This window comes from Trichosurus vulpecula, chromosome 2 (assembly GCF_011100635.1).
Source record: "Trichosurus vulpecula isolate mTriVul1 chromosome 2, mTriVul1.pri, whole genome shotgun sequence".
NCBI lineage: Eukaryota > Metazoa > Chordata > Mammalia > Diprotodontia > Phalangeridae > Trichosurus > Trichosurus vulpecula.
In genome coordinates this window covers 422,327,906-422,351,234 of record NC_050574.1, presented here as the reverse complement: position 1 = coordinate 422,351,234, position 23,329 = coordinate 422,327,906, and the positions used below count along the sequence as shown (strand labels likewise).

General features: G+C 38.3%; 1 protein-coding gene across 1 annotated transcript in view; it reads left to right on the top strand.

The window, feature by feature from the left end:
* CTPS2 (CTP synthase 2) overlaps positions 1–23,329 on the top strand; it is a 143,881-nt gene that overhangs the window by 72,831 nt on the left and 47,721 nt on the right. Inside the window, exon 14 of the mRNA XM_036746891.1 lies at positions 15,572–15,668. Coding sequence (XP_036602786.1) covers positions 15,572–15,668 — 97 coding nt within the window. The remainder of the gene's footprint in view (positions 1–15,571; positions 15,669–23,329) is intronic.

The following is a 23,329-nucleotide window of genomic DNA, read 5'->3' as shown; positions in this document are numbered from 1 at the left end:
TTCTAGAAATTGGTCCAAACTGTTCCATTATTAGTAATTGGTAACATCCTTCTCTTTTAATGTGGCACATCTGGATTATTCAGGATGTACCTTTGAAGGTGCATCTGAGACCAGCGGCTAACCTCTAAGTTAGTAGGGACACTGACAGATAGAAAATATTTACCCTTTAGCCTGTTGAGAAAAAAGTATCTTTCAATCCATACTAGGAATGAACCTATTATTTTTTTACCCCCCTTCCCCCTCCACCAGTTAATTTTTAATTCTTATTCTGAACTTAACCAGCACCAAATAGATTGGACATTAACATATACACAGTAGAACAGAAAAAGTCCCCTGTATAGGAAATGACAGGTTTTCCTTTATTAAAGTTTGCTTTTCTTTTTAAAATCTGTTGCTCTGTAGTTTTCAAAGCAATCCTTGTCTGGTTCTTTCTGGCTTTCCTTCTGGCCCATTCTTGTAAGGAAAATACCTAACTAACCTGAGCAGTAGAAATTTCAGATTGGATTAAAATTGGACTTACCCGGTCAACTTTGCAGCAGCAGCTAGAGGAGTCCAAAGAGAGTGTGAAGAACTAAGGAGGCTCCCTCGACTTTTTATAGTATTTACAGACACACGCCACCCTGATTATGACATTTTCCTTTTGTTTGCCATTTGCCATTTAAAGGTAATAATTAACGGTTTTGGAAACCTGAGCTTGAGACCTGTGTGAACCTCAAAAGATAATTTTATAATTAAGGGCAATTACAATGGAGGGCCACCTCATCGTATTGCCTAATGGTCCAGAGTCCTAAGATTTACATAGCCTCAGGGAATCCTTAGCTTTCTTTAGAGTGTAGCTTAGTTGTTGGCTCCTATACAGGGTCTTTTCTGATTCTTTCCAGGCATTATTATTGTAAATGAATGAGAAGTAGCATAGTATATAGTATATAGGACACTGGACTTAAAATCAGGAGGATCTGGGTTGGAATCTTGCCTTGGGTACTTACTGGTTATGTCAGTCAATAAACATTTATTATGTACCTGCCAGGTACTGTGCTAAGCACTGGGGATACAAAGAAATATAAAAGATAGCCCTTGCCATCAAGGAGCTTACAATCTAATGCAGGAGATAACATGCGAACGGTTGTATCCAAATAAAGTTATATATGGGATAAATTGGAAACAATCAGCAGAGGGCAGTCACTCTAAATGAAATCTTCAAGCATGATTGGCTGTTTTCTTGGGGAAGAAGAGAAACATTTCCCAAGTCATTTCTTTGAAAGTCGGGGAAAAGAACTCAATTTTCAATTAAAAAAATCATTATTGCTATATTTTGTTTTTTAAGATTGCCTAAATTTTAATGTTCAACATCTTGGTTACTTGCATCTGTGGAAGAATGATTTTGGTTTTTTGATTCTTTGGTGAACTGTTTTCTTCCCTCTATATCTCTCTCCTTCCTCCCAGGGCACACTTTATGGATTATCCCTAAAGCTTTTAAAAAATAAACCTTATGAATGAACTGCTGTTCATCTAGAAGGAATATGATCTTCTAGGGAGCTTCTAGGGTTTTCCCAGGGAAACTGAATTTTCTTTTATTGGAGTATCATTCTGTGAGGGAGTAAGTACCTTCCAGGATCATTTTTCTCCTGTTGACTGTAAGTTGTCCCAGAGCACCTTTTGAAGTTTCTGGAGCGTTCCTCTTCATCCTTCCTTTGGTATTGTAAATACCCATCCTTGTAGGACTTACTTCTCTATAACTCCTTATAGAACAAGATAGGAAATCGTTGAAGACTTGATAACAGACTTTTCAGTATGGGATCTTTGCCTGTCTGCTCAACATTTCACTGTTTTATTCATGTTTACCAAAGTACTTGGTATGAAAGACATACTAACAGTATGTAGGGATAACAAGAGGAATTTGGTTTTCAGTTGTAAAAGTATGTAGTAATTATAATTGGGGAACAGGGACTGGCCCTGTGATTTCATTGACATAGGGAACACCCAGATGAGGAAGCTCTTTCCAACAATGTACACCAGCATCTTTTCATCTTATACTCTTAGACACTTGCCTTGAGTGCTGAGAAGTTAAGTGACTTGCTTAGGGTCACACAACCAGGACATATCAGAAATAGGACTTGGACCATGTCTTCCTAGCTTTGTGGTCATTTTTCTATTCACAACTTTATTGTTGTTGCATTTTTCAGTCATGTCTGACTCTTTGTGACCCCATTTGAGGTTTTCTTGGCAAAGATACTGGAGTGGTTTGCCATTTCCTTCTCCAGCTCATTTTACAGATGAGGAAACTGAGGCAAACAGGGTTAAGTGACTTGCCCAGGTTCACACAGTCAGTGTCTGAGGCCAGATTTGAACTCATGAACATGAGTCTTCCTGACTGCAGGCCCAGCGCTCTTATCCACTGAGCAGTCTAGCTGCCCACTACTTCATAGGGCTCTCCTAATACAGGTGATATTTATATAGTGCTTTTAAATTTCTATGGAGTGATATACATACATTCCCTCACCATAACCCTATAAGGTGTGCACTATAGGTATTCTCATCCTTTTTTTAAAAATAGATATTCAGACTGAGGCTCTGGAGGTGTGACTTTGCTATGGCAAATGTCTAGTGTTCAGTATAACTGCCCAGTATATGAACCTGAGTATTCCTTTTTCCACTATGCCATGTGGACCACTGGCATTAAACCCATATAGAAATGGTAGCCACTAGCCATACATAAGAATTCCTGTCATGTTGACTTAGAAAATCACTTATTAATGTTACTTGTGTTTTGTTGTATTTTTATTTATTTTGTTAACTATTTCCTGATGGTATTGTAATCTGGTTTGGGCCTTACTCCTTGTGTTTGACACGTCTGATGTAGACAACACACATTCTGACTTTGCCTTGAAGTTTTAATTAGGATTCACCCTCACATTACAGAGAGATGGTCCAAGAGTTCTGGATATTTTTATCGTGGGGGGTTATGCTAGGGCCCTGTGCTTTTTAACTGAAAGGAACTGTTTTTTTTCCAATAATTAAAGTTAAATAACATTTTCTCTTCTATTACCTTTCTCTAAAAATTTACACATACTGATATTTAATCACCAAGGGTAGCTAGGTGGCGCAGCAGATAAAGTGCTGGGGCTGGAGTTAGGAAGACTTCAGACACTTACTAGCTGTGTGATCCTGGGCAAGTCACTTAACCCTGTTTGCCTCACCTTCCTCATCTGTAAAATGAACTGGAGAAGTACATGGAAAACTACTCCAGTATCTCTGCCAAGAAAACTCCACATGGGGTCATGAAGAGGCAGAAGTGACTGATTAACAACAACAGAATTATACCTGAAAGCCCCTCACCCTTAGGCATGCTAGGTGCCACAGTAGAGTTCTGGGTCTGAGTTAGGAAGACTCATCTTCCTGAGTTCAGATATGGCTCAGACACTTACTTAGCTGTATGACCCTGGGCAAGTCACTTAACCTTGCCTCAGTTTCCTCATCTGTAAAATGAGCTGGAGAAGGCAGTGGCAAACTACTCCATTATCTTTACCAAGAAAACTACAAATGGGATTACGAAGAGTTAGATCTGACTGGAAAAGGACTGAACAACAACACATTTAGAGTAATATTGTCATACCAAGAAAATTGATTCCCCGAATTGTATTAGGAGGCTTAGCTGTTACCAATGATGTCTGCATTAGTACTTTTCTTTCAGGAACAAACATCTGGTAAATATAGTTGTAATTTTGCCTAGGGGAAATGCCCTCGAGCTTGGGAGCACACACAGACACACACACCATGCATACGCGGTATTTCTAGATATATACCTATCTGATATTCCTGATGAAAGACACCATCATAGGAAAACACCTGGCAAAGATAGTTGTAATTTTGCCTAGGGGAAGTGCCCTCGAGCTTGTGAGCATGCTCGCGCGCGTGCGCGCGCGCGCACACACACACACACACACAGACACGGTATTTCTAGATGTACACATATCTGGCATTCCTGAGTAAAGACACCGTTGTAAGAAACCCTAATCAACAGTAAATACATATTAACAAAGTTTTTTAGGTAGTTTTAAGGCCATCTAAATTTTCTCTTTTCTACTTGTAATGTTACCATCTTGTTTTTTTTCTAATTACTTCTATTTTCTCCCTTTGGAGGAAATTCCGGTAGAATGTAGGCTTCTTAAGGTCAAGGATAGTAGATACTTAATAAGTGCTTTGTTGATTGAGTGAAAGGTTGGATTTTCAGCAGGAGAATTAATATAGGTTTCAGGCCAGGGTTGACTAGATTGGTCCCCTGGTAGTTTAAGATGAATAAGATGAGATACTCGTAATCCATTCAGGAGCTAATAAGAGATTTGCTACTAATAAGAGATTTTACCTTGCTATAGCAAGGGAAGGATTTTCAACAAGGATATGTAGTGAGGATACTGAATCAATTCAGCTAAGTGAAGCTTCTGAATTGCCCTTGGTGGTCATCTGGTTATGCATCAGGGAGTAGCCGGAGCTCCTTGTGACTTTTTGTTCTCAGGCAACTAGGAAGCAATAGCCTGAACCTCTAGCCCCCTGGGCCAATTAAGTCTCAAGGAGTACTTTTTAAGGAAAAAAACTAGCCCAACCCACATGGGCTATAGAAACTCTATGGGAAATATATAGTCAATTAGTTATGAATCAGTAAACATTTATTTAGTGCTTACTATGTGCCAGGCACTATGTTAAGTACTGGAACCTCGAAAAAGCAGAAGACCTTGTTCTCACCTCTAAATTTAGTTTGGAGTTTTTTTTGGGGGGGGTGGGGCTGGGGTGGAGTTGGAGATATACAGTAGACCCACAATTTCATTGTTGTAGGGAGTTTTTGGTGTGAAACTTCCTCTACCGATGTAGATCAGTACTTGCCTTGCCACTTGTAGTCCTAGAGAGTTGCCTGGGAGCACTGAGAAGGGTGGTGATTTGCCCACAATAATATAGCCAGTATGTGTCATAGGCAGGACTTGAACCTAGGTCTCCTGGACTCAAAGACCAGCTCTTATTTGTATTACTCTTAGGAGGATTTAAGATTTGCTAAAAGACTTGTTAAAGAATGTAAAGACTTATTAAAGAATAATACCTTAAGTATCTGCGGAAGTCCAGCTTCAGTGCTTTGTCACGGTGTAACAGCAATGCTACTTGCCCCTACTGTGGCTGTGTAGGACCAGTAACACCAGCACACAGGAGGGCTGCCAGCACAGGTTCTTTGATCTGCTTTTCTAAGGAAAGCAACTTTAAGGAATTTACAATCTCACTTTAATTAAACATACATATATCATTCACTTAGTTCAAGGGGAAAAGTTAGCACTCTGAACTTCAGAGAAAACACAAACAGAAATTACAAGCAGAAATTATATAAACAGAGCAAAAGAACACAAATCAAGAGACAGGCTTCTATTTGTCTGAGCACAGCAACACATACACAGTTACTAGAGAGAGAAACACCAACACCTGAGTTTTCAAAGCCAGGGGTCTCCTTAATGGCTACCCAGAGTCTTATCTGGAGAAATCATAGGAATGTTCTTCCAATGAGTAAGCCCCAAACAAAATGCTAACCTCAGAGTATATGTACACTTCTTCAGGGTCAGAGGACTTTACACCTCTTGAGGGTTTCACACCTCTAGAGGGCTTCACATCTCTCATGACCTAATTAGCGAAAGGACGTGGGCCTTCCTACAAACAAAGGCAAGACTCAATCAAGGCACTTGATTGCCTTAGTGCTGAGAAGCACTCCAAAAGAAAAAACAGTAAAAAGCCCCACTTTTCTTGCCCTTACATATGGGTAGAGAGGACTCTGGGTTCTCAAAAGCTGTGCCAACCAAGCACAAGCTCTGGTGGGTTCAAGTGGAAAGACTTTGGGTCTGGACCTGATGATGGATTGTAAACCTGTTGTCCAAGGACCAGGCTAGCAAGGCTCAAAGGCTATCTCAAGTTGCCAAGGAGTGATAGGTGAATTTTTCTGGTGACAACAATCCCCCAAAGGCCTACTCCTAAGTTATTAAAAGTTTCTGACCTGTGTCAATGAAGAGAGAAACCACACTGTGGAAATTACAGGTTTATGAGGTCCTGGAAATATAGCATAGACATATAGACTTATAATTGGAAGAGGACCTTAGAGATCCTGTAGTTTAGTGCTTTGCTTTTATAGTCAAGGACAATAAGACCTAGAGAGTGATATATACTCGCCTTCATGAAGGTTGTCATTGAGTGGCAGACCTGGAGTTCAAACCCAGGTCCTCTAGCTCCAATTTTCCTTGTATTGCCACATGTTGTCTCTTTTAGTATGCGATAAAGTATAAAAAAATGGACGTAATGAAGTGCCAGGATATGTGTGGTTCACCAGAAAAGGTTTTATGAAGGAAGTGGGACTTTAGCCTGAGCCTTGAAGAAAAATAGCTTTTAGATAAGGAGAATAAAGCTAAGTAGTAGGAACTGGGGTAGCATGACTTCAGGAGTGAAAGCAACAAGGTAGGATTAAACTCAGCATGTAGAGGGGATAGTGAAGACATTAGCTTAGAGCTTAGAATGTAGTAGTGGGTATGGTGCTGAGGTATAGAAGGGAAGGTTCTTGAGGGCAGGGATAGTGTTATTTTTTTTGTTTGTGTCTAAGAGCCTCAAAATGCTTGAATAAACTTGGTGCTTAAAAAATGCTTGTTGATTTCTTGATTTTTTTGGTAGGTAAGATGGGACCAGATTATGGAGTGGCTTTAATGCCAGAATGAAGAATTTAGACTTCCTCCCATTCAATTCAATAAGCTTTCTTTTCTATGTCAGGGTCTGTGTTATGTAATGTGTACCCACAACAAAAACAAAGCAGTCTCTCCCCTCAGGGAGTTGACACTCTACTGGAATCCCAGGAGCCGTTAGAATAGAAGAGTGACATTATTAACGTGAAATAGTATTGAATGGTCTTAGGCTGGTTCATATTTAAATATTGGACTCTTATTTGGTATTTAATATGTAAGGTGGTAGGTATAAATATGTGTGCGGTGAGACCACATGCTACCAATGAATTAAAAAAGTCAGAGGTCTTTCAAATTTAGAAACAGAAAACTTCTGTATTACGATCCCACAAGAAAGGGCGGTCTCCGAACAGATAGACAATCTGTAGGGAGAGGCAGGGCCCAGAGTACAGAACTTAGCTTTATACTCTAAGGAAAACAACCCCCCACCCCACCACTGGCCTTTTACTGTCATTGGTGGAGTCTAGGCTCACAATTTCTCGGAAATCTACTACCCCAGGTACAATTTAGCCAATGGCAAACTCTTAAAAACGCTTTTTTCCTTATTTGGCGAGGTTCGTGCTGGAGGGGTTCAGGCTGCTAAGTTTCAGATTCCTACAGGCCGGGTGATTCGAAACAGGCCTAGCTGGCAATCAAAAGCCCTGAACCATGCTGAAAAATCCCCACCCTCATTCATCCCACTCAACTCACAGAAAGGCCCGAGATCCAGATTCTATGAGAGGGCTTTACCATCCCACTCAAATATAAATACAAAAATAAAAATTTTTAGAAATAATCAAGCAGAGAGGCCATGACTAAGAGGGATTGATTTCAGAGAGCTAGAAAGCAAACTAAGGCCAAACTTCCTGAGCATTCAAATTTTCATTTTTCTAAAGCATGCAAAGTTATGTGGCTTACAATGAAGGCACAGACTGGTGAACCGAGTCATCTAGTAATAAGGAAAACTCATTAATTTTTTTTTACCCTCCATATGCAAAGAGCCATTTAGGAATCTATGATAAGAGAATTTAGTTTCCTTTAGACTTTGCTTAAAGTGGTTAGGTCATAGTAAATGACTTGAACCTGGTACACTCTCCCTGGGCAGTAAATTAGGTGGATTTGCAGAAAGCAGTGGTAAAGGTTAATGAGGGTTATGTACCCTTTACATGGAATTTTACATCTGTTAAAGCTGTAAAGCCATTTATATTAGTTACTCATTGATCCATTTTCCATTGTCTACTGTATGTGGCTCAATTCCAAGAGAAGGTGATCCTACCCTAGGGATCAGACTAAGCTTTATAGCTAAAATCAGAGTTTCCAGGAAGAAGGCTGTGGGAGCCAAGTGGTTCCTGTGAATGTGGAGTGTGTAACCAAGGCATTTTTGTTTTAGATTTAGTTTGTTCCTCATAGGAATTCAGGGATAGAATTCAAGCACAGTTGAGAGTGTTTTCTCAGTCTTTCCCAGTGAAGAGCAATTTCTTGAGATGGTATATGGTACTTTCTTCCATCTCAAATTAATTCACTAATTCAATAAACATTTACTAAGCCCTGTGTTGAGCACAGGGATACAAAAAGAGGCAAAAGACAGTTCCTGCCCCCAAGGAGCTTACAGTCTGAGTTCCTTCAAAATTAGGAACAGAAGAAGCCAAATTATGTTTCTATTTAGAAAAACCTACCTCACTAGACTTGTTCATAAAGAGAAATAGTGTAGTTTTGCTTATAAAACATATTATAAACTAACTTATAAATATAAATTGATTAAATTTAAATAGAAACTTATGTATGTTAAATAATAAATTAAATAGTTTGCTTATAAAGAGAAATAAACATAATTAACAAGTCTTACCAGATTGTCCTGAAGTTGACCCAAGTTATATACATAAATGTGTGTGTAAACAAGTAAATATGTGTGTATATGCACATACACACATATGTTTGCAATAACTATATATATATGATACACACATATTTATATCTAATGTATTTAATATATGCACAGGAGAATGCATAGAATGCTAGACTTAGGAAGACCCAAATTAATATCCTGCCTCAGATACTTAGTAGCTTTGTGACCCTGGGCAAGTCACTTAACCCCTCCCAGCATCAGTTTGCTCACATGCATAAAGATAATAATAGGACTTAACTCCCAGAGTTATTGTAAAGATTAAATGCAAACCTTAAAGAACTACATAAATATCAGCTGCGATTAAACACACATCATTCTTATTAACAGTGATCGGGCATTTATTATTAATAAAGTGCCAAATTAAGCTAAACATTAAAAATTAATTTGTCTGCCTTAATCTCTTTATCTTGTCAAGTGTGTGTTGCAAACAGCATATCCAAACAGTTAGCTGCTCCTTCTGCCCGTACTTTTCCTTCAATTCCTTGCCCTCACATTCACTTCTTTTTTTTTTTTTTTTTTTTTTTTTTGGGTTTTGGCAGGGCAATTGGGGTTAAGTGACTTGCCCAAGGTCACACAGCTAGTACTTGTGTCAAGTGTCTGAGGCCGGATTTGAACTCAGGTCCTCCTGACTCCAGGGCCGGTGCTCTACACATTCACTTCTTTTAAACCATTCACTTGAAGCTGGGACTTCCCCTGCTTCCCTTTTGCCTTGTCTTCAGTTTCTCAAATCTTTATTAGTAAAGCAGCTATTTTTGATCAAAGGACCATTGCTGCAATTTGGAACTCCCCCCATGCCCTCATTTCAAAAGAGAATTCAATTTATTTGCTCTTTGAAAGGCAATGGGCTGAGTGAATCAATACTGTTGTATAAAAGGCCCAACTAATAGGCTCCCTTTTAAAAGTTTGGAGACCCTATCAGGGCCCCAAGTTAGCTTTATTAAACTTGTAAAAAGAAGTTGCCAGGATAATTCCCAAGGCCTATCTCATTAGCCATTCAGAACAGGGCAGAAATTCCCTACAGAATTTTCTGGCAATATGGCTTTATTTTTCTCATTCTTTATAGCAATATGGCTTTATGATTGTACTGTACTTTACATGAATGAGGTGTTATATTTGCCAGCTATCAAAGACATACAGGGATCATCTTCTTAGGAGCAAAGTAGACAAACCACTGCATAAATAAGTCAATAGATGTGAGAAATGCCAGGGTAAAATTGGCAATTTAGGGTTGTCTTCATGGAGACAGAGCTCCTGACTAAACATTAGGTTTCTTTCTTTTTATTTTCCTTGTGAATTTATAGTGGGTGGAGCTGCATCATCTGAAGTTTCCTAGAAATACTTGAATCCTCTAGCTGCTATTAATAATTGCTTGATTAAATATGATGAATGAGATGAATGGGAGCATTAGCCGCTCTATAAACTAGTCGTACAAAAGATTGAGCTGCTAATAACTACTAAAGGGCAGAGAGTAAGAAAGAAAGGTCAAGGCTGAGAGCACCGAATGAAAGAAAGAATTAACTTCAGAGTCAATTACTTTATCTGGCAGGAAAGTTTTATTGATTTTTTTTAAATTAATGAAGAGAGTTGCTTTATGCCTCAGAATACAAGGTTCAGTGGCCTTCTAAATCCTGGGGAGCCCTTGATGAGAGCAGCAGAATATCCCATCTGGGTAGAGTAGGTGTGTGTGTTGGGGGTGTAGCAACAATCTGGCTGGCAGCTGCCGTAGGGGTGTAAGACCAATAACACCTTCACACAGGGCTGCTAATACAGGTTCTTTGATCTGCTTTTCTAAGAAAAGCAACTTTAAGGGGTTAAAAATCTCAGTTTAATCAAACATACATATACTTATATCAGTCACTTAGTTCAGGGGAAAAAGATCAGCCCCCTGAACTTCAAGGCAAATACAAACAGAAATTACAAACATTAACAGACAGACCTTGTCTGATTCAAATCACAATTCGTAGTTACCAGAGAAGCACCAATATCTGTCTGGGTTATCAAAGCCAGGGGGCGGTTACGGCTTGCCCAGATTCTTAACACTCCTTTCATGAGTGAGCCCCCAAAAGTCAAATGCCAATCTTGGATCTTATATACCCATCTCAGGGCTCTGGGGCACTTGATTACCTCAGTGCTGAGAAGCACTCACAGAACAGTGAAAAATCCCATTTTTCTGGCCATTGCATTTGAAAGGCAAGACTCACCAAAGGTACTTAACTACCTCAGCATTCTCGACAAAATGTCCTGCTCTGATTATGGTTACAGTGCCTTAGTGCTGACTCCAAGACAAAAAGATCCCATTTTACTGCCCTATTCAAACGAAGGCCAGAATCATTAAAGGCACTTACTGAGCTGGACAAAATAATAACAAAATTCATCTGGAAGAACAAGAGGTCTAGAATATCTAGGGTAGTAATGAAAAGAAATGCTAGAGAAGGTGGCCTAGCCATACCGGATATTAAACTGTACTACAGAGCAGCAGTCATCAAAACTGCCTGGTACTGGCTAAGAAACAGAGGTGTGGATCAGTGGAATAGGATAGGAACACAAGATGGAGAAGTCAACAACTATAGCAATCTACTCTTTGATAAACCCAAAGAGGCCAGCTTCTGGGCTAAGAATTCACTATTTCACAAAAACTGTTGGGAAAATTGGAAAATGGTAGGGCAGAAACTGGGCATAGACCAATATCTTACACCATATACCAAAATAAAGTCAAAATGGGTTCATGATTTAGGAGTAAAGGCTGATACTATAAGTAATTTGGGAGAGCAAGGAAGAGTTTACTTATCAGATTTATGGAAAAGAAAACAATTCATGACCCAACAAGAGATAGAAAGCATTACAAAATGCAAAATGGATAATTTTGATTATGTTAAATTGAAAGGGTTTTGTACAAAAAAAAGCCAATGCAACAAAAATTAGGAGCGAAGCAGAAAACTGGGAGAAAATCTTTACAACTAGTATCTCTGATAAAGGCCTCATTTCTAAAACATACAGGGAACTGAGCCAAATATATAGGAATACAAGCCATTCCCCAGTTGAGAAATGGTCAAAGGATATGAACAGACAGTTTTCAGAGGAAGAAGTTAAAGATATCTATAGGCATATGAAAAAATGCTCTAAATCACTACTGATTAGAGAAATGCAAATCAAAACAACTCTTAGATACCACATCTCTCCTGTCAGATTGGCTAAAATAACAACACAGGAAAATGACAAATGCTGGAGAGGATGTGGGAAAGTTGGAACATTGTTACATTGCTGGTGGAGTTGTGAACTGATGCAGCCATTTTGGAGAGCAATTTGGAACTACGCCCAAAGGGCTATAGAAATGTTCATACCCTTTGACCCAGCAATACCACTTCTAGGGTTGTATCCCAAAGACATCACACAAGAGGGAAAAGGACCCATATGTACAAGGATATTTATAGCGGCTTTCTTTGTGATAGCCAAGAATTGGAAATCAAAGGGATGCCCATCAATTGGGGAATGGCTGAACAAGCTGTGGTATATGAAGGTAATGGAATACTATTGTGTCATAAGAAATGGGGATGATACGGACTTCGTAACAACCTGGAAAAACCTACACGACGTAATGCTGAGTGAGCGGAGCAGAGCCAGGAGAACATTATACACAACCATTATAGTATTATATTATATTATTATATATTATAGTCCAAATTATTGATATAGTAATTTAATAAACAATTTAGGTTGATAATATAATAATAATATGATAATTTAAGATAATATAAACAATTTGGGATGATAATATACTATTATTGACATGGTAATATAATAAACAATTTGAGGTGATAATATAATATAATATTATTATTATGGTAATATAATAAACAATTTAAGATGGTAAAGTTGGAAGGGACCTTAGAAGTCATCTAATCCAATGGTATCAAAGTAAAATCCCTGTGGGCTATTTGGTTTAAAAAAAACACAAATTAACATTACCTAGGTTATATCGTATTTTTATTTATTTTGTTAACCATTTCCCAAATACATTTTAATTTGCTCCCCTAGAGGCTGACGTTTCTGATTCTAGTCCAGTACCTTCATTTAACTAAATCCCCAAGAGGTCAGTGTTACATACGTAATAGTGGCAGAGACAGAAATCGAACCTAAGTCCTCTGACTTCAAGTCCAGTTTTGTTTTTTACTGCAGACATGAAGGGAAAATTGGGCAGTAGAACATAGGAAGACATGGGACAGATTTTACTCTCTGAAAAATCTCAAAATAACAACATTCGCTAGTTAACTTTTATCACATGGTAAATAGAGCAACCTCCATAAAAGTCCTATTTCTGCTGATGTGTTCTTGTGGAGGTTAACTAAAGCTAGTTTTAAAAAAATGTTTTATTGATGCCTTTTGTCATAATATCACAGTCATTTTACACTCCTCCCCTCCAGATTGAACTCTCCCTTGTGACAAAGAAAAATAAGCAAAACATCTGATGCCCAGAGCATGTCTGAAAGCGTACAAAACATTCTGTCCATGAACCTTGGTTCTTAAAGGTTATGTAACAGCAATGCTACATATACATCCACTGAGGAACTACATACCTTTTGTCCAAAAACTAGCCTAGTAAAGTTTAGAGAGGCTCAAGATCAAGTTAGAAGATGAATATTTTTTGGCCATAGTGCTTTTGGCAAACATCTACTAAGCGATAGGAAAATTATGGTCAAGTGTTAATGGAAGTTGTGCCCGCGGTGATGAAACTATGGATCTTGAAGTATAAAATTTGGGAAGTTATTATTTTCATTGATTATGATTATATTATAGTTAAAGTCATTTCATGTGAAGATTATAAGAAATACAGAAAGCAAATCATCTAAAGTGAAAAAAGTAGAACTAAAAAAACTTAGGTATGCATACTATGGCTGTTCTAAAATTAAATTAAAAAATTTTAAATTATCACATGTTTTTCCTCTCTCACCCTCTTTCTCCGTTCTCATTGAAAAATGAAAAAGAACAATACTTTTGTAACAAATACACATCATCAAACAAAACAAATACCCTAATCGGCCACGTCCAAAATGTACATCTCATTTTGTGTATTCGATCCTTCTCTCTCCGTTAGCTGGTGGTAGATATTTTTCATCATTGTTTCTTTGGAGTCATGGGTAGTAATTTTTTTAATGGTATTTTATTTTTTCCAATGACATGTAAAGACAATTTTTAACATTCATTTAATAATTTTTAAAAATTTCTTTTATTTTTAATTTATGAACTACAATAAGCATTTCCATAGCATAATTTAAAAAAAATGATTGCACATGAAACTGCAAATCTATTATGTACAACTTGCTATTCCTTTTAAAGATATAATAAAGTTATCACATAAATGTCCTTTTTCCCTCCCCCCACCCTAGAGATGGCTAACATTATACACAAACATGTGTATATATGTACAATCATTCTATACATACTTTTAGTTATCTTCTAAGTTCATCTTCCATTTATCAGTTCTTTCTCTGAATGCAGATAGCGTCTTCCTTCCTTCCATAACATTTATTTTTTAAAAAAAAATTCTAAATTTTCTCCCTCCCTCCTTTCCCTTCCTTCCTCCAATTTGAGGAGGTTATATATGTGCATTCATGTAAAACATATTTCCATATTAGTCATGTTGTGAAAGAAGAAACGGGTGGTCATTGTTCTAATGATTGTGACTGTATTAATAAAGGTACACATATTCAGAGGGAAATAGATGAATGTATGAGGAACCATAGAGTGAATAATGGAAAAGTTGTTGGTTATTGTTATTTTTAAAATTTTATATATTATGAAAAATGCTCTAAATCACTATTGATTAGAGAAATGAAAATCAAAACAATTCTTAGGTACCACATTACTCCTGTAAGATTAGCTAACATGACAAAACAGGAAAATGATAAATGCTGGAGAGGATGTGCGAAAATTGGAACATTAATACATTGTTGGTGGAGTTGTGAACAGATCCACTCATTTTGTAGAGCAATTTGGAACTATGCCCAAAGGGCTATAAAAATATGCATACCCTTTGACCCAGCAATGCCTCTTCTAGGGCTGTATCCCGAAGAGATAACACAAGTGGGAAAGGGACCTGTATGTACAAAAATATGTATAGCTGCTCTTTTTGTGGTGGCAAAGAATTGGAAATCAAGGGGGATGCCTATCAATTGGGTAATGATTGAACAAGTTATGGTATATGCATGTAATGGAATACTATTGTGCTATAAGAAATGGGGAAGATATGGACTTTATAATAATCTGGAAAGAACTACATGATCTGATGCTGAGTGAGAGGAGCAGAACCAGGAAAACATTATACACAACCACAGACATACTGATTCTGTGATGATTAACTTTGATAGACTTGGCTCTCCTCAGCAATAGAAGATTCAAAGACAGCTCCAAAGGTCACATGACGGAGAGAGCTAGCTACATCCAGAGAAAGAACTGTGGAGTCTGAATGCAGATTGAGGCAAACTATTTTCTCTCTTTTTTTCCTCTCTCTCTCTGTTTTTTTGTTTTGTTTCTTCTCTCTCATGATTCATTCCATTGGTTGTAATTCTTTTTTGCAACCTGAATATTGTGTAAATAAGTTTAATGTGAAGGTTTATGTAGAATCTATATCGGACTGCCTGCTCTCTTGGGGGAGAGGGGGAAGGGGAGGGAAGGGAAGAAAATTTGAAACTCAAGAACATGTAAAATTAAGCGTTGTAAACTAAAAATAAAAAATCTAATTAAAAAAAACTGAAATAAGTTATTGTAATAGAAAAAAATTATTCTATTCACACAAAAATTTTATTTATTACGTATTGGTTTTGTTTTATGTGTTAAGTGAAAAATAAAATTAGAAAACCTTTTCTTTGGGAAGTTTTATATAATTTCCTTTTAAAAATTTCTTTGTGAAACCACAATTAAATATTTTTCCCTTAAGGTGATTGATATGCCTGAGCATCACCCTGGAGAAATGGGAGGAACAATGAGACTGGGAAAAAGAACAACAGTGTTCAAAACAGAAGACTCTATTTTGAGTAAGTTATCATAGGTTCCTTTATTATCTCAAAAGATGATTGCCCGTACTACTGATTATAGTGTTAGACATTGACTCAGGTCCTCTTTTTTGGGTTTCTGGCTCTTCTCCTCTCCATCTAATTCCTATTCAGTTGTTTGTCAAATCCTAGCTCATGTCCTATCTTTTCTAGGAAGCTTACCCCAATCCCCCCAAACCTCTGCATTCTCTGAATTTCCATGGGTTTTATACCACACTCAACTATAGATCATAGATCCATGTTGGGAGGGACCTTAGAGACCAATCTAGTCCAACCTCCTTATCTTATATGTAAGGAAAGCGAGGCCCAGGATGGTTAACTGAGGAAGTAAACATCAACAGAGTCAGGATTTGAACCAGGTTCTCTGACTCCAAAGGCATTTCTCTTTTTATTATTTGTCATTCTTGCTTCACACAGCTACATTGTAGGTTCTTAGAACTGAATGAGTGTTTCCCAACCTGTGGGCTGTCAAGTTGATGCATAAACCCATAAGCATACCAAACTTGTTTTTTAATAGACAATAAGAATGTCTCCTGTTTGTATGTGTGTGAGTGTATGTATCTGAGGAACAGCATGGCATGGTGGATAGAAGGCTATTCTTAAGAGTCAGAAAGGTCTGGATTCAAGTCTTTCTACTAAGATATAGTTGCAGCATGACCATGGACAAGTCACTTAACCTCTTAATGTCTGACAGTTCACTTTTTCTCATTTTAAAAAAAAGTTTTTATTGCTGTATTGTGTTTTTTACATTACCATATTTTCCTCTACTATTCCTCCCTTCTCAGAGAGTTTTCTCATAAAACAAATAGTGTTTTTTAGAAATTTGGATGCTATACCATTTGGTGTATATATATTTAGTATTGATACTACTTCATTGCCTATGGTACCTTTTAGCAAGATGTAATTTTCTTTCTCATCTCTTTTAATTAGATCTATTTTTGTTTTTGTTTTATTTGAGATCATGATTGCTACCCCTGCTTTTTTATTTTACTTCAGTTGAGACATAATATTTTCTGCTCCAGTCTTTTATACTTACTCTATGTGTGTCTCTCTGCTTCAAATATGTTTCTTGTAAACAATATGTTGTAGGATTCTGGTTTTTAATCCACTCTGCTCTCTGCCTCTGTTATATGGGTGAATTTATGCCATTTACATTCACAGTTATGATTACTAACTGTGTATTTCCCTCCCTCCTATTTTCCCCATGTTTATTCTCCCCCTTTTACTCTGTCCCTCCTCACCAGTGTTTTGCTTTTGACCACTGCCTCCCTCAGTCTGTCCTTCTTTCTGTCGGCCCCCCCTTCTTATTCCCCTCACTTCCTACTTCCATATAGAGTAAGTGAGATTTTTATACCCAACTGAGTATGTTATGTTGAGCCAAATCCGATGAGATGCTCACCCTGCTCCTTTCTTTCCCTCCACTGTAATAGGTCTTTTGTGCCTCTTCATGTGATATAATTTACCCCATTCTGCCTCTCCCTTCTCTCTTCTTCCAATGTAATCCTTTCTCACCCCTTAATTTTATTTATATCATCCCATCAAAGTCACCCTTTTTCAGACTTTTTCTATGTATTACTCAAATATGCTGATTTTTTTCCTCTTTTTTTCATCTTTAAAAAAACGTTATTCATAGAAAAAGTCTGAAAATATGTATAATAGACAACATTGGTAGATCTTCCATCTGTGCAAAGGGGTGAATGGGAGTCAGAAAACTCTCCCACGACTAAGTTGTTGATGAATACTGTTCTGAATTTTTGAAAGGGTGGTGATGAAAGTTTACTGTTTTACAGCTTATGTCATGGTTGTCCCTGAATACAAGATTGTTAAGAAAGTATAGGATACCTTTTGAATAGAAATCATGAAGAGAGAGACAAGTGGAGTCATGTGAAAGTTAACTCTCACAGAATACAGATAACTGTTTGTTTAGAAATTAATTCTTCATAACAGTGAGAAGAACCTAAGTTTTATTTATATGTGTCTAGTACGGAAATCTAGAAAGTAGAATAAAGAAAATAAAGTACTGATAGATTTTAGCTGTCTTTAAAAATTTTTTTTAATTAAGAGCCTAAGTTTTATTTATGTGTGGTTAAGTCCAAAAGGTGTAGAAATCTGGTAAGTGAAATAAGTTTGTCTAAAGCACTGATATATTTTTGCTTTAAAAATATATATAAAAAATATATTTAAAATATATTAAAAAAAAATAGAACCTGCTAAGCACAATGAGTATATGCTTTTCTGACTTGTTAAGTTCATGACTTCTTGGTTTATGCAGCTTTCCACCTCCCAATAGAAGCATTGTAAATTTAATTTAAATGCAGTTATTTAAAAATGGTGTATGAAGTTTGTCTAGGACCTTTTCTTGGCCCCCCCTCCCAAACAGCAATTGGGCAATACAGTATCTGACTCCTTTGGGGAAAAGTCTGATGCCTTGGACCTTGAAAGAAGGGGCATGGCAGTAACCACTTCCCCAGACATATATGCCTAGCACAGCCAGATAAAAAGCTTATGATTTAATTAAGGGAACTAAGACTGACAGATTTGAAGCCGTTAGAGAATACTATAGCGTGCTGTTTAGCTTTTAATCACTCTACCCTCTTGGGATAGTCTACCTCCCTCCCTGGGCAGTTGTAACTCTGAATGGTAGTGGGAATTGTTGTGGTCATTATTTGTATTGTTTGGTGTGGGCTATGGATGCTAGAAGGAAAAGGTCAATGAGCCGGAATAATCAGGGAAATTTTCATGACCGAGCTAGGAGTTGAAGTTTGGATGGGATTTTGATTAAGAAGATGAGAATATTTTCACTAAAACCTTCCTTCCATACCTCATTGGGATTTGGAAGTAATTCTAGGATAATTCTCAAAGTTTATGGCAACGGAACGTGAGCACTGTCAAGCTTGAGTCTGGGCTTAGCAGTAAACTGAATGTCTGTTGTCCAAAGGTCAGCTTTACTAAGTTTAGAGATGTTTATCATGGTGGGCTTGGCCGTTGGTGTAGGGACTTATTTTGGCCGTATCGTTTCTATGGCATCTAGGTGGCCCGGTGGATAGAGCCCTGGGCTTGGAATCATCTTCATGAGTTCATATAACCATGTGACCCTGGGCAAGTCACTCAACCTTGTTAGCCTCAGTTTCCTCATCTGTAAAAATGATCTGGAGAAGGAAATGGCAAATCACTCTAATATCTTTGCCAAGAGAACCCCAAAATGGTGTCATGAAGAGTTGGACGTGAATGAATGGACTCATCAACAACAACTGTAGCTCTCTGGCCAAAAAGACAGCCTACTAAGTCATGGGGTGGTTATGTTATGGAGGGAATCAGCCGATCAGCAAGTATTTATTAAGTGCCTGCTCTTTTCTAGGCTCTGAAATCAGTGCTGAGGAGATAAAGACAAATGCTAAATAGTCCCTGTCCTCAAAAAGCTCTCCCTCCAGGCCCTCCCCCACTCATTGAGAATGCAAGTGATTTGATACCTGTTATACATGTGAGACCATGCCAAACATATTTCCATGTTAGCCATTTTGCCCCCCCCCCCACCTCGCAAAAGCAAGAAAAAATGAATAAAGGGAAAAAAGCATGCTTTAACCTACACACAGAGTTCATCACTTCTCTCTTTGGAGGTATATAGCATTTTTTTCCTCATGGGTCCTTTGGAATTGTCTTGGAACATGGTCTTGATTAGAGCGGTTAAATCTTTCACAGTTGATCGTTCTTACAACATTGCCATTACTGGGTACAGTGTTCTCCTGGTCCTGCTCACTTTCAGTTTTGCATCATTTCACATAAGGAAGAGCCTACCTTTTAATAAGGTAAACAGTATGCACATAGAAAGGGATATACAAGATATGACACAAGATAACCTCAGGATTAGGGTGCTAGCTGGGAGCTGAGGAAGAGTCTCTGGCAGAGAGTGTTGCTTCAGTTGAATCTCGAAGAAAACCGGAAGAGCCCAGATGATATTGGTTAAACCTAGCGAAATCTCTTTTTCGTGTGTACATACATAAATTATATCATATTCTAGCTAGTTTGGGTATGTTTTACAGGCTGCCAAGACTTATGAGTCACTGCAATCTTTCTGTGATATTTTTATGATATTTACTTTCCTAAATGAACCCCAAACTTATTCTGTGCTGTTAGTCTCTGGTGCATATACAATTTTATCCATAAAAAACCCCATAAAGTAAAGAAATCAGTGTAGCAATGAGATCACGTCTTTTCAATTTCTTTTATATTGCTCCCCAGTGTCTAGAATAATTTTCTGTATACAGTGATAAATACTTTTTGCAGATGGGTAGAATTAAATCTATATGGTTCAGTATTTTTCTGAGCTATCAGCCACACTTTTTTTTGAAGCACTAAACCCCATTAGATATTGCAGCATGCATGTGATTCTCCAGACTGCTCTTACAGTCATATCTCTGAAGGAGCGCCTCATTCCTAGAGTTTAGCATATATTATTCTCCTTTATTAAGTAGAGTGAGTTTCTCATCAGGAGATGCTTCAGGATTCTAAGAGTGTTTATTCTCTGCCGGAGAATAATAACTTACATTTATATCGTGCTTTACAGCTCAAAGTGCTTTATGTAAATTACCTAGTTGGAGAATTATAGTAAATAGCTTACATTTACATGGCATTTGCGTGAGTTTTACAAATTGCTTCCTTGCAGTAACTTGGAATAAGAGGTAATTTAACCAAAGCTCATTAGAGATCACTCTGCTAGGTTATAGGTCATAGGATTCAGAACCAATAGGGACGTCAGTGATCATCTCATTTTACCAGTTTGTCAGTGATGTCATTTTGAGTTATTTTTCAGTCATGTCTGACTCTTCATGAACCCATTTGGAGTTTTCTTGGCAAAGATACTGGAGTGGTTTGCCAGTTCCTTCTCCAGATCATTTTTACCAGTGAGGAAACTGAGGCAGACAGGGTTATGTGACACAGCCAGTAAATGTTTGAGGGTGGGTTTGAACTCAAGAAGAGGAGTCTTCCTGAATCCAGGCCCGGCACTCTATCCACTGTGCCACCTACCTGCCCCTGGCGATGTTATGGAAGGGATCAAAAGGTTTAGAGCTGGAAATCACCTGATAGGTCACTGAATCCAGGCTTAGATGGCCTTTGGAGGCCTTTTCAATTTTGTAATTCTGTTAACACACAACTGTTTTGCTGATCAGGGAACTGAGGCTTGTAGAGGTTCCAACTACTGTGTAACCGAGTCAGGACTTAAATCCAGGCCTTTTGACTGGTGAGTCCAGTGTTATTTTATGCTGCAGCCACCTTAGGATAGGTCTGGTTTTAGAAATGAGACATAGAGGGGGCGGAGCCAAGATGGCAGCTGGTAAGCAGGGAATAGTGTGAGCTCCATACCGAGACCCTCCAAAAACTTACAAAAAATGGCTCTGAACCAATTCTAGAACGGCAGAACCCACAAAACAGCAGAGGGAAGCAGGGCTCCAGCCCAGGACAGCCTGGATGGTCTCTGGGTGAGGTCTATCCCACACGGAGCTTGGAGCTGGGAGCTGGGAGCTGGGAATGGAGTGGAGCAGAGCCCAGCCTGAGCGGTGTGGACCATCCAGACCAGAAGCCGGGCGGAGCGGGCCCTAGCGCCCTGATTCAGTGAGCTGCGGCAGTTACCAGACCCCTCGACCCACAAGCACCAAAGACTGCGGAGAAGGTTAGTGGGAAAAGCTGCGGGAGTGGAAGGAGTTCGCAGTTCGGCTTCCAGCCCTGGGGGCAGCGGAGGTGGGGCAGCTACAGCTGTTGTTACTTCTGGCTCCAGGCCCACCTGGTGGGAGGAATTAAGTGGCGGATCAGAGCAGGGGTGCACAGCCTGCTGAAGATCTAAGCCCAGTTCGGGTTGGGGGTTCTTGGGGAAGGAGCAGTGCTGGTGTGGCAGAGCTGGCACCTCCCCCCCAAACATGGAACATAGAACTCTGTAATCTACAAGCAGTCATACCCCACTGAAAAACTCAAGGGTCAAGTTAGTTGGCTGGGAATATGGCCAGGCAGTGAAAACGCACCCAGATTCAGTCTCAGACTTTGCATTCTTTCTTTGCTGACAAAGAAGACCAAAACATACAGACAAGAAATTAATAAAGTCAAAGAGCCTACAACAGAAACCTCCAAGAAAAACATGAACTGGTCCCAGGCCATGGAAGAGCTCAAAAAGCACTTGGAAAAGCAAGTTAGAGAAGTAGAGGAAAAATTGGGAAGAGAAATGAGAAGGATGTGAGAAAACCATGAAAAACAAGTCAATGACTTGCTAAAGGAGACCCAAAAAAATACTGAAAAATACACTGAAGAAAACAACACCTTAAAAAGCAGACTAACTCAAATGGCAAAAGAGCTCCAAAAAGCCAATGAGGAGAAGAATGCCTTGAAAGGCAGAATTAGCCAAATGGAAAAGGAGGTCCAAAAGACCACTGAAGAAAATACTACTTTAAAAATTAGATTGGAGCAAGTGGAAGCTAGTGACTTTATGAGAAATCAGGATATTATAAAACAGAACCAAAGGAATGAAAAAATGGAAGACAATGTGAAATATCTCCTTGGAAAAACCACTGACCTGGAAAATAGATCCAGGAGAGATAATTTAAAAATTATTGGACTACCTGAAAGCCATGATCAAAAAAAGAGCCTAGATACCATCTTTCAAGAAATTATCAAGGAGAACTGCCCTGATATTCTAGAGCCATAGGGCAAAATAGAAATTGAAAGAATCCATCGATCACCTCCTCAAATAGATCCCAAAAAGAAATCTCCTAGGAATATTGTCGCCAAATTCCAGAGCTCCCAGGTCAAGGAGAAAATACTGCAAGCAGCCAGAAAGAAACAATTTGAGTATTGTGGAAACCCAATCAGAATAACCCAAGATCTGGCAGCTTCTACATTAAGAGATCGAAGGGCTTGGAATGCGATATTCCGGTGGTCAATGGAGCTAGGATTAAAACCTAGAATCACCTACCCAGCAAAACTGAGTATCATGTTCCAAGGCAAAATATGGAGTTTCAATAAAATAGAGGACTTTCAAGCTTTCTCAGTGAAAAGACCAGAACTGAATAGAAAATTTGACTTTCAAACACAAGAATCAAGAGAAGCATGAAAAGGTAATCAAGAAAGAGAAATCATAAGGGACTTACTAAAGTTGAACTGTTTTGTTTACATTCCTACATGGAAAGATGATGTGTATGATTCATGAGACCTCAGTATTAGGGTAGTTGAAGGGAATATGCATATATATATATATATATGTTTATGTATATATATAAGTGAATGTGTATGTATGTATGTATCTATGTGTATATGTATGCATATGTATGTATATATATATGTGTGTGTGTTTTTGTGTGTGTGTATATATATATATATATATATATATATATATATGTAAAAGAGAGAGAGCAGACACAGGGTGAGTTGAAGATGAAGGGAAGATATCTAAAAGAAATAAAATGAAATTAAGGGATGAGAGAGCAACATACTGAGAGAGGGAGATAGGGAGAGAGAGAATGGGGTGGATTATCTCGCATAAAGGTGGCAAGAGGAAGCAGTTCTGTGGGAGGAGGGGAGAGGGCAGGTGAGGGGGGCAATGAGTGAACCTTGCTCTCATCAGATTTGGCCTGAGGAGGGAATACCATACATACTCAGTT